This window comes from Helianthus annuus, chromosome 13 (genome assembly GCF_002127325.2).
Source record: "Helianthus annuus cultivar XRQ/B chromosome 13, HanXRQr2.0-SUNRISE, whole genome shotgun sequence".
NCBI lineage: Eukaryota > Viridiplantae > Streptophyta > Magnoliopsida > Asterales > Asteraceae > Helianthus > Helianthus annuus.
In genome coordinates, this window is record NC_035445.2 from 44,524,600 (window position 1) to 44,536,800 (window position 12,201).

The following is a 12,201-nucleotide window of genomic DNA, read 5'->3' on the forward strand; positions in this document are numbered from 1 at the left end:
CTCCTCCCCCTCACAATACATGCTAGCATCTCCTAAAGACCGCTTGGGACAATGTCTCCATCTCCATTCCACTTCCGCATCTATAAGGGTTGATAGACCCCATTGCATGTATTCGTATTCAAAGATCCGCTAACATGGCATTTATGTGATTGGACAAACGTACCCATTATAGGAACTCATAGCAGAGCTATTTGTAGGGTATAGTAAATGTCTGATGAGAGCAAACCTTACCTCTATCCCAAATTATAGAAAGGTTACACCTGTTAGTCATTTCTAAAAATAAGATGTTCAATTTTTAAAACAATTTATCAATAAACCGGGTTAGGACCAAACTCTTTTTTTTTCTCTTTAAAGTCACATCAACTTGCTTTGCGTTGAGATCAACTTTGAACACAATCTGATCACACACAACCCTATATTAGACTTTGTTATTTGATACATATTCAATCACTCAACATAATTAGGGTTCTTGGCATACATAATACATGACAAAAATCAATAATCAAGATAAGTTTGTTAACGAAATGACAATACCACCTTATGTCATGTGTAACCATAAATTTTGTTCACTCGGCTTTCGTGTTTACACCTTCCTGACCTGAATATTATGTGTGGATTGGAACCGCCAGATCGGCTGCCTCCCGCTTTGAACAAGCGCTACCTCATCACCTTCTTTTACCATCCCTTGTTTCTGCACATGCAAAAAAATATATTAATAAAGAATTTTTAAGGATATATATTTTATGATGGTTACTGTGGTGTTCTTTTTTAGTTATTATCACTTATAAAATTATAGATAACTTGCAAATAAAGTAACCATTGTCCTGCCTTTAAGAATCTGATGCATTTATGAACTTTAGTATCAATGGGTCTTTTTGGTTTATGTAATTTTTATCTCTAGCTAGTATTTTAACCCCACCGCGCGTTGTGGCGTCAGTGTTGAAACTTAAAGTAACTCGAATTTTGTACCGTCAGATATATGACTGACTCGTTTCCGAACAAAATTTACGTCAAAATGTAGATTAACTGAAATCACACAAAAATAAGCACGGAAACTTTTAATTGGACCCGACTCATTACCGAGAAAAATTTACATCGAAACGTAAACCACCTTTGATAATACGAAACGTACTTAAAAATAACCCACAAGAAAATATTGTTTTTTAAGTTGAATAATGGTACCACGCGTTGCGGCGGCATCGAAACGTAAAATAACTTGAACTTTTAGCCCCTATTGAAAACGTAGACCAAGTATTATATTTTACCACTTATATAAAAAAAAATAAGTGCTTAAAACTCGAGTGGGTCAAAATAATATTTACAAAACTTTTTAAAAGTAAGCAGGTGTTAGTGTCTATACTAAAAGGTAAATTAAAAAAGAAAAAAATAGCAAAAACAAAAAAAAACACACAACCAAAAGACCAAAAAAAGGAAAAAACATTGATTGACCTTCGCTACACTACTTTTCCTTGTGTGAATTGTTATATTTATAATGTGTAGAAAGTTACCCAAAGTGTAATCTTTTATGCATACAACAAACTAATTATATATAAAAGATAAATAAAAAATTAAATAATATAAAATGTTAAAGCAGATCTCACCTTCAAGGTGCTGAGAGCGTTTTCGAAGGTCTCATCAGCATCATTAGAGAACTCCATATAGATGGGGCAAACTCCTTGATACAAAGCTAACTTCTGTTGCACTCGTTTCCTGCATCGCAAGTATATTAAATATTATTTAAATAATATTTTCTCCAAGAAATATGATAAATTTAAGTTTAATTAGCATAATGGGCTTACTGGTTTGTGAAGGCAAAGATGGTGCCAGTGGGTCGATAATGACTCAATAGAATAGCCATGAAACCGGTTCTAGTAAAAACCACGAGTGAGGTTCCAAGAGTGTTTGACATTGATGTGGCATGAAACGCGAACATTTCACTCATATGGTTCTGAAGAAAACAAGTACTTTATAAGCACAGATATATAACAAGTGTAAAGATCAAATTCAAATGAGGCTTAACATACAAAATGGCCTTAACGTGAGAAGTGCAGGAAACTTTTTTTTTTTTTTTTTTTTTTTCCCATCTACTTAAGAATGATTCGTGATTTTACAATAGCAGAGTAAATGTTGTAGAGTAATTATAATTACTCTACAATACAAAATTACATAATTACTCTACTATTGTAAAATCACGAATTTTTATTTTTATTTTTATTTTCTTTTTTTTGAATTTTGGGACTAAAATACGTGATTAATAAGATGGGAAAAATTCAAAAAAAAAAAAAAAAAATTCCCTCCTTCACCTCTCACATTAAGGGTATTTTGTCTATTAAGACCATTTGTACAATAACTTAACCCTATATAACAATAGGATTAGAATTATTATGGTTATAACAAGTGGCATGTGTAATAAATTAATAATTTAACTAAAAATAAAAGAAAGATAAAAAAAATATATATGAATATAAGATATACACCCACCTTAAAGGCTTGACCAAGATTAGAGGGTGTGACACCACCCGTAATGCTTGCTTCAGTTCGCAACGACACTGTGTGCATAACTTTAACAGCTTTTAAAGGAAACCTGCATCCACAAGAGATCAAACAAGCCAAAACGGATACTATTTTTAAGGCAGTGAGAAACATTAAGAAAAGTCAAAGTCAACATTGAGAAACGACAAAGTCTTACTTTCCATGAGCTGTTTCTCCAGAAAGCATAACCGCATCAGCACCCTCTCTGACAGCAATAGCGATGTCAGATACCTCCGCTCTCGTTGGTGTTGGATGGACTATCATGCTTTCAAGCATGTTCGTTGCAACTATCACCGCTTTCCCCATGCTCCTGCATGTTCTTATGATCTCTTCCTGGTCAAACCAATTACATTCAGAATGGTTGACCAGTATTAGCGAACGCAAGGCTTAATAATATTCTATAGGCAAATTGGATTTAAATAATCCATCCTCGCTGTTTCTGGCCAAAAATAATCCGAACTGAGTTTATTCCCGACAGTGGTCCAACCTTTTTCATTTTGTTTGTATGGTCCACCGTTAAAAATAACTTAACACAGTTAAGTTTTTTTCCGAATTACAAACCGGCTTTTGATCAGAACGAGGATACGAGTCGATTGATGTAAAACTTACCTCGAAACGGTGCTCCAAACGGCTTGATTTTTGTTAATTGGAAGTTTAAACTGAAAGTATTCATGGATTGATATTATTGATTGATTGATAAAGAATACAAGCAAACCCCTATATATAGGGAAGAACCAAGAACCTATACAAGCACCTAATTAGGAACTGATAACAATTCCTAAAATACAAGGATTCCTATCACCAAATATAAACATTCTAGAATAATCTAAATAATAATGATAATAATAATATATACGGTGCTAATATTCCCCCGCACTTTGAGCGGGCGGAGTACAAACGCTTAAACTGGAGCGAAATGACTGAAACAAGTCTCTTGGAAGGCCCTTGGTAAAAATGTCAGCGTATTGATTTGCAGCCGGAACATGAAGCACACGAATGTGGCCAACACGGACTTTCTCACGTACAAAATGAATGTCAATTTCGATGTGCTTTGTTCGTTGGTGCTGCACAGGATTGTCTGATAAGTAGACGGCGGAAACATTATCACAATAAACCACCGTAGCTTTCTTCAAGGGAACATGCAACTCAAACAATAAATGTCGTAACCAAGTAGCTTCTGCAACCGCATTTGCGACCCCACGATATTCCGCTTCGGCACTAGAACGTGAAACAGTAGCTTGTCGTTTAGAGGACCACGAAATTAAATTATCACCCAAGAAAGTACAATAACCACTAGTCGAGCGTCGCGAATCCGGACAGCCACCCCAATCAGCGTCTGAGTATGCAATTAAGTCTTGGGAGGCGCATTTCACGATCCGAATACCATAATCCATTGTTCCCTGAAGATATCGAAAGATGTGCTTCATGAAAGCAAAGTGTGGCTCCCGGGGCTCGTGCATAAAAAGATAAACTTGCTGCACAGCATAAGAAATATCGGGCCGAGTAAACGTTAGATATTGTAAAGCACCCGCTAAGCTTCGGTATAGGGTCGGATCGTCAAAAAACGGACCCTCGGTGGCACTCAACTTAGCCGATAGATCGACCGGTTTGGTGCAAGGCTTGCAAGCAGTCATGGAGGCACGTGTGAGAATATCCTTTGCATACTGAGATTGCGACAGAAACAAGCCATGGGGATTCCGCGAAACTTTGATCCCCAAAAAATAATGTAAGGCTCCCAAATCAGACATAGCAAATTCCCGGGACAGAGTCTGAATAATAGTGTTTAACAAAGTAGTGCTAGATGCGGTAAGAACAATATCATCCACGTATAAAAGCAAATAAGCCGTGTCAGCCCCCTTTGAATAAATAAACAACGAATTATCACAAGCACTATTGCGGAAACCCGTCTGCAAAATATATGAGGCAAACCTAGTGTACCAAGCCCGAGGCGCCTGTTTGAGGCCATATAAAGATTTCTTTAATCGGCAAACAAAGTTAGGACGACGAGTGTCAACAAATCCCGGTGGTTGATGCATGAATACCGTCTCATTTAAATGACCGTGAAGGAAAGCATTCTTCACATCCAATTGATGAATAGGCCATGAACGGTTGACCGCCAAAGCAAGAACCGTTCTGATGGTTGCCGGTTTAACAACCGGACTAAAAGTGTCGTCACAGTCAACCCCCACTGTCTGTGATTTCCCATTAACTACCAATCGGGCCTTGTACCGTTCCAATGACCCATCGGCTTTAAACTTGTGACGAAAGAGCCACATACATCGGATAACCGGCCTGTCGTGAGGTCGTGGAACCAATTCCCATGTTTCGTTTTCCTGTAAAGCATTAAATTCTGTTTGCATGGCATGTACCCAATTAGGGTCGGCAAAGGCTTTAGCATAGGTGGTTGGGACGGGCGAAATAGAGGTGGTCATAAGGGTTGGGTAAAGCGGAGGTTTAATCGAACCGGTTTTGGATCGGGTCGACATTGGGTGGATGTTATTTGAAGAAGCGGGCCGAGGTGTAGGGGTGGCGGATGTTGGTTGGGCTGGGTGTGTGGCGGCTGGAGTAGGTGGGCCGGGTGGGGCGTTAGGGATTGGGGGTGGGCCGGCTGAGGATTGTGGAGGTTGTTGTGGGCCGGTGGCCGGATGGGTTAAGGGGTGAGTGGCAGTGGACCGTGGTCGACGAGAATAGGTAAACGGATAAGGGGCCGTGACATCGGGTTTAGGGGTCGGCGTTTGGCCGAAGGTAAACCCGGTGGGGATTGAGTCGTCCAAAAAAGAGTATGTAGCCGAGGGTATAGGTTGGGAGTATGGAAAGGTCTGCTCATCAAAGGTGACATGGCGGGATATGTGAACCTTTCCTGTGGTAGGGTCGAGGCACCGATACCCACGAAAATCAGCGGGGTAACCTAAAAAGATGCAACGAATTGCACGTGGGTGTAATTTGTGTGGTTGGGTAGCCGAGGTATTCGGGTAACATGCGCACCCGAACACGCGGAGGTGATCATAGGCTGGGTGACGAAGATAAAGGGCAAAAGTGGGTGTAAAAAAATTTAGGCGTTTTGTGGGAAGTATGTTGTGAAGGTATGTGGCGGTATGAAGAGCCTCGGCCCAAAATGCGGGAGGTAAGTGGGCGTGTATGAGAAGGGACCGGATGATGTCGTTTAACCGACGAATCATTCGTTCGGCTTTCCCATTTTGGGAGGATGTCTGAGGGCAAGAGAACCGAAATAGGAGTCCCTGCTAATGAGCAAATTGTTTAAACATGTTGTTGTCAAATTCCCCGCCCAAGTCACATTGGAAGGTTTTTATGGGGCGGTTGAATTGGGTAAGGATAAGACGGTGAAATTTAACAAAGGTGGGGAAAGTCTCAGATTTGTATTTCAAAGGGTAGACCCACACGAAGTGTGAGAAGTTATCTATAAGAACCATGTAATATTTATAACCGGTTTTACTGACGACAGGTGAAGTCCATAAATCACAGTGAATAATGTCGAACGGGGAAAAAGTGAAGGAACTGGACGTATAAAAAGGCAAACGTTTACTATTAGATAGATGGCATGAATTACAAAAAGTAGTAGATATGTCTTTATTACATAAAAAATTAAATTTTCGACTAAGAATATCTAAGACTTGCGCTCCAGGATGCCCAAGTCGATCATGCCATGGTAGATTAGATGTGGTAATGAAGCAGGCTTGTGGCGGAAGTTGTGGTGGTGTGATTGGGTAGACGTCTCCGGTACTATTGTGGCGGGAAAGGTGCTGTCCAGTTTTGAGATCCTTCACAGTGAAACCAAAGGGGTCAAATTCAATAGAGACATTATTATCACGTGTAAAGCGTCTAACTGATATCAAAGTTTTGATAACGGACGGGCTAAAAAGTATGTTAGGTAGGATGTAGGTGTGGTCGAGGATTTTGCAAAAGCCAGTGCCGGACCCTTGTATCGGGAGACATTGCCCGTTGCCTACAAGAATTTTCGGGTTTACAGAAAAAGAATTGGGAATGGAGATTATACCTGAATTCTCGGTAACATGGGAGCCCGCGCCAGTGTCCATTAGTCCCGGGTCCGGTGGTTGCTGATTCATATTCATGGCGTTAAATGCTGCTTGCAACTCTGCTGGGTTAAGTGCGTCGAAACCAACAGGTGGGGCCTGGTGTCCATAGCCGGTTGATTGCTGATCAGCCGTGCCGTGTAGTAGGCAGGTGGGGCCGAAGGGCCTGTGTTTGTCGACCTGTTGGCTGCAGACGGAGGAGTACCTGTGTGGTGAGGTGGTAAGGGCCAGGGTTTGGCCAGGCCGGTTGTGAAGGGTAGGGACATGGTGGAACATTCCACCAGGCCCATGTAGGGTATTGTGGTGGCTGGGTCGGCCAAGGTGAGTAGGATTGGTTGCGGCCTGAACCCCGACCTCCACGGCCTCCCCTGTTTCTGTTCCACGATCCTCGGCCGCGTCCGCGGCTGCGGTGAAAGTTTTGAGGCTGCTGTTGCTGAGAAGACCATGCTGGCGGTTGTTGTTAACTCCAAGATTGCGGCTGTTGCTGGGAGGGCTGCTGTTGTGAAGATCGATTAGAAGGGCCAGTGGCAACCAAGACCGAGGAAGAGTTGGATTTGCGTGCCTCTATGCGGATAAGTTCATCGGTGAGCATGGAACGAGCCTGATCCCAATCAGCGTTAGTAGAGTTGATTAATGAGGCGGTAGTGTCAAATTCTTGAGGCAATCCACGAACCAATTGAAGAACGAGACGTGACTCGGAAATCTGTGGATCAACATCTTCAAGTTGGTTTGCTAAATCCTTCAGCTTTCGACGATAATCATCCAAGGAGGAGCATGCTGCAAGAGTAAGGTTTACGAATTTTGTCTCTAATGCCGCCGCCCGAGCTTTCTTGTTACTCAAGTAAATTTTCTCCAATTTGACCCATGCACCGCGTGCGGTGCCATCCGAATCCATGACTCGAGGCAGGAGGTCGTCAGAGACGGTGCTCCATATCCACTGTAGAACTAAAGCATCAAGTTCGAGCCAAGAATCGTATGTGGGATCAGTTTTTGATGGGGCTGCGGTGCCGTCTATGTGGGCCGAAACTTTGTAGGCAACAGCATGTAATTTAAATATCTTGACCCATGCTGAATAGGTGACCGTTGTGCCATCTAGTGTACGAATTTTTGACTGAATGTTCGTAACGGAATAAGCAGGGTGCAACAGGTTTGGTTTCGAACTGGAATCCGAGGATTCAGGTTTGTCGGTGCCGGGCATGATGACCAGAACCGAGAAAAGAAATCGGCTGGAAAAGAAATCGAACTAAGGGAATCGGCTGGGTTATTTGGGATTTCAGAACCGAGGCTCTGATACCATGAAAGTATTCATGGATTGATATTATTGATTGATTGATAAAGAATACAAGCAAACCCCTATATATAGGGAAGAACCAAGAACCTATACAAGCACCTAATTAGGAACTGATAACAATTCCTAAAATACAAGGATTCCTATCACCAAATATAAACATTCTAGAATAATCTAAATAATAATGATAATAATAATATATACGGTGCTAATATAAACACCCGAATTGAAGCACCATTTTCGTCGTTTGGAGCATTGTTTCAAGGTAAGTTTTACATCAATCGAAACATCCATTTGTAATTCGGAAAAAAAAAAAAAAAAAAACCTTAACTCCGTTATGTTTTTTAGCGGCGGACCATTATACAAACAAAATGAAAAAGGTTGGACCACTGTCAGGAATAAACTCAGTTGGGATTATTATTACTGGCCAAAAACAGCCTGATCGGATATTTAAATCCAATTTGCCTATCCTATATTAACGAATATATCAACTAAAAAAAGAAAAAAGAAATAGAAAGTTACCTGCAACAGTGGAACCTCTTCAATAGGCAGCTCTGCACCAAGATCTCCTCTTGCAACCATTGCCTGATAAAAGTGACGTGAAGCAACAACGTTAGTATGAGTCAGCAAAATATCAAATGTGAAAGGTAAGTAAAATGAAATAAAAACAAACTTACACCGTCTGATGCTGTGATAATTGAATGTAAGTTCGGTATCGAGTCTGCACTTTCAATTTTTGGAATTACTTGGATATTTGCACCGCAGCCTGCCAAAAACGTTTCAAGTTCGCAATGAAGTTTAAACTGATAAAATCTGTTAGTAATATTTTTATAAATACATATATACGATTCACTGATTCCTATGTGTTGGCATTACTATCCTTACTTTTGAGGTAATTCTTTAACTCATGAATGACTTCCGCATCTTTAACAAAGGAGACCGCGTAGAAATCAACTTCATTGTCCACTCCAAATTTGATATCATCCCAATCTTTTTCTGTTGCAGAAGAATATTCACCATTAAGTCAGTTTAAAATCTTATCATCTTATGCAGTCATAAAAATTACTGTTGTTGAGTCGAACCAGTGATGGATGGCAAAGTTGCACTTTTTCCTCTAACATTTAAGTGGCGTCTCGATTTGAGCTCTCCGCCATCGACAACTTCACATGTTACTGAATCTTCGGTCTTGGATTTCACCAACAATGACATCATACCACCTAAAGGTACACACGAGTTTGCAAAATATTACGATTTCTGTTTTCAAACTATTGTTGGTATGGAATATAAGGTTAGAGAAAAATACACGGATGGTCCCTGTGGTTAGCCAAAATTTTGGATTTAGTCCCCAACATTTTTAGAGTACCCTGATGGTCCCTGTGGCTTGCACTTTGTAATGCATTTAGTCCTCAACTCTTCCCAAAAGTACATGGACGGTCCCTGTGGTATGCACTTTGAAACGCATTTAGTCACTAAACGTTGGGACTAAATGCTTTACAAAGTGCAAACCACAGGGACCATCTGTGTACTTTTGGCAAAAGTTGGGGACCAAATACGTTACAAAGTGCAAACCACAGGACCATCTATGTACTTTTGAAAAACTAGGGACTAAATCCAAAATTTTGGTTAACCACAATGACCATCTGTGTACTTTAGTCAAAAGGTTATCATAACATACCATCAACCAGAAGCATGTCACCAGCTTCCACGTCATTCACAAAATCATCATAGTTAACGCTTACACACTCCGATGTGCCAACGCCCCGTTTGATCGTGAACGTGAATTCTTGGCCACTTACTAAATTAACCGGCTGAGGCAAGTCTCCACTCCTGACTTCGGGCCCCTGTCATATTTATATTAACTACTTATTATGAAAGATTAAACAAATGATACATGTACAATACAATATAATCAACGAAGCCTACCTTTGTGTCGAGCATAATTGCAATAACGTTATCTTTAGATTGAGCGTTGTATTCCTTAACAAGGTCGATAACTTTCTGATGGGACGCGTGGTCTCCGTGGGACATGTTTAACCTTGCTACGTTCATCCCCGCCTCAGCCAGTTTCCATATCATTTCCTTGGTGTTTGTGGATGGACCGATTGTGCAAACGATTTTTGTTTTGCGCTTCACTAAGGGCCTTGACCACATGCTTACCGATCTGTCCCCCTGCTGCAAAACTTCCGGTGTATCATAATCTGGCTCTGCAATCTGATCAAGCAAATGAAATTAGTCTCGGTTAACATGTGGCGTGATAGAATGAAAGGAGAGAAACGGGACAATAATTGGATAAAAATATTTTTTATACATAGATTAACTTCTACAAAGAGATTATAACCAGATAATTATAAAAGTAAATATATAAATATAATACTGCAATCGTTTTCAAATATATCTCTAATATACCCCAGCTAGCAAATCGAGCATATGAGAAACCTTTGGCGGTGTGGTCCATTTTTTTTTGTATTCTCTTCCTTCAGGTTATTCTTCTGCCTGTGTCTACATTTTGTTCCGGTTTTTAGAACTTAGGGCCGATGCCTAAATCTTGTAAATCGTTGCCACCCATAGTTGTTAATGGCAAAAGCGACAAGGTACCTATATGCTACATACTGAATAGTGATAAATGGTGGCTATTTTATAAATAGCGATACACTAGAAAACAAAACTAATATTTTTATATGTATATTATTATTATATCAAAATACCCTGGTATATATGTTATTTTACACGTATACTTAACAAAAACCTAAAATCCAGCTATAATTGCTATTTATATTAAAAAATATAAAAATAAACTGTCCTATTATCGCTATCTATCGCTACAACCCTAATAGCGAGCCTAGATCTATACGCTACGTAGCGCGCTATAGCAATCGCTACGCTCGCTATTGACAACTATGTTGCCGCCTATGTTGTCAAAAGCCCTTTGGGCGCGTCTCTAGGCCCTCAGGCAAGGCGAAGCGACAGAAAAACGCTTTGCTACTATCTAGGCGCTCCGGCGACCTTTATGCGAGATTTCGGCCGCCAAATCCTGTAAATTCCGACGAAATGCGGTCAAACTGGTCTGAAACATCCAAAAATAAAGCGAATTCAAACAGAAAAGCAGAATGATTTGGTCCTCTTTATATAAAGATTACGGCCGGATAACTATAAAGCAACATATAAACAGTGTTGTAAAAATCGTGACTAGTCGGCGATTAATCGCTAGTCAGCCAGTAACCGACTAATTTTTCGTTAATCAGTCCACTAATCGTTAGTCGGACCTAGTCGGCCAGCCAAAAAATCGGCGATTCCGGCCAGATTCCAGCAAAAAACCTGTATATTCCGGCCAAAACCTCTAAATTCTGGCCAATTCCCAACCAAACCATGTGAATTCTAACAATTAATCTTGTATCCTTAAAAAAATGAGTTGAGTAAAAGTTAAAATCTAGCTACTTAAAATATTTACTTATAAAAAATGTGTATATGTATACATAAAACTGAAAATTACATATAAAAAACCCGATCCGATTAATCGCTAGTCCCCACCTAGCGACTAGCGAGTTCTCCAACCTTGCATATAAATCAAACTACAAAAATACAGTATTATCATAAACCAGTAGTAAATTCAATAATAAACGAAGGAATGAATGAATATAGACGAAGCAATTAAATGAAAAGACAACCTTAGGTACGTCTTCAGGTGTAACCGGAACAACAACTTGGAGCTCTTGTTGTCTCCTTGAAGTGACGCTAACAACAACACAACGATGTTTGTAAGTCAGTCTGGTTTGATCTTGTTCATTGTTACCAATCACAGCTTTAGAACCAAAACCACTAGGTTGTTTGATCTTCTGAATCTGGTTTTTGGAAGAATTAGGGCATGCAAAGGAACTGTGTGTCAGCTTCGAAGCAACCACTTGCGCCGCCATTGATCGTTAGAATCTGAACAAGGAGGAGCAGATCAGATCAGGTGGAAATGAATGTGAGAGATGATGATATATGCAGAGAGATCAATGGAGGTTGCTGCGACTTCTCGTTTGTATCGAAGAGGCAGCACAACATCAGTGACTTGGTAGTTGATGGAGGGTTCCGCTAAATATTTTATTTCAAATTCTTTTTTTCTTTTTCTCTAAAACTATCTATGTTTTTTTTTTTTTTTCTTAACAGCAAATTTGAATTATTGGCGGAGCACTGGGATATCAACGTGTCACAAGCGGAATCGTCTGATCATATCTATCTCCAATAACTCTGGGAAAAAATCCCTCTTGTGTGAATCAAACCCAAAATCTAGTGATCTGTAAGCCTTATCACACATCCAAGATGCAACTAAGCTATAATGTCATGGGC

At 40.1% G+C, this 12,201-nt stretch overlaps 1 protein-coding gene across 1 annotated transcript; it reads right to left on the bottom strand.

Moving 5' to 3' along the window:
• Positions 1-321: 321 nt before the first annotated feature.
• LOC110897757 (plastidial pyruvate kinase 2) lies at positions 322-11,960 on the bottom strand. The gene is made up of 12 exons (XM_022144487.2): positions 11,538-11,960; positions 9,796-10,083; positions 9,548-9,713; positions 8,955-9,089; positions 8,758-8,868; positions 8,550-8,638; positions 8,395-8,457; positions 2,690-2,865; positions 2,482-2,584; positions 1,800-1,948; positions 1,602-1,710; positions 322-691 (listed from the first exon to the last, which is right to left on the bottom strand). Exons 1-12 carry the CDS (start codon positions 11,781-11,783, stop codon positions 584-586), a joined length of 1,743 nt encoding a protein of 580 aa, XP_022000179.1. The 5' UTR covers positions 11,784-11,960; the 3' UTR covers positions 322-583.
• Positions 11,961-12,201: the final 241 nt, after the last annotated feature.

Coding starts and splice junctions, on each gene's coding strand:
- LOC110897757 (XM_022144487.2), bottom strand. CDS start 11,783: ATGGCGGCGCAAGTGGTTGCTTCGAAGCTGACACACAGTTCCTTTGCA. Junction 8,458..8,549: donor TTATCACAGCATCAGACGGT/GTAAGTTTGTTT, acceptor CACTTTTATCAG/GCAATGGTTGCAAGAGGAGA. Junction 2,866..8,394: donor AAGAGGTTCCACTGTTGCAG/GTAACTTTCTAT, acceptor TGGTTTGACCAG/GAAGAGATCATAAGAACATG.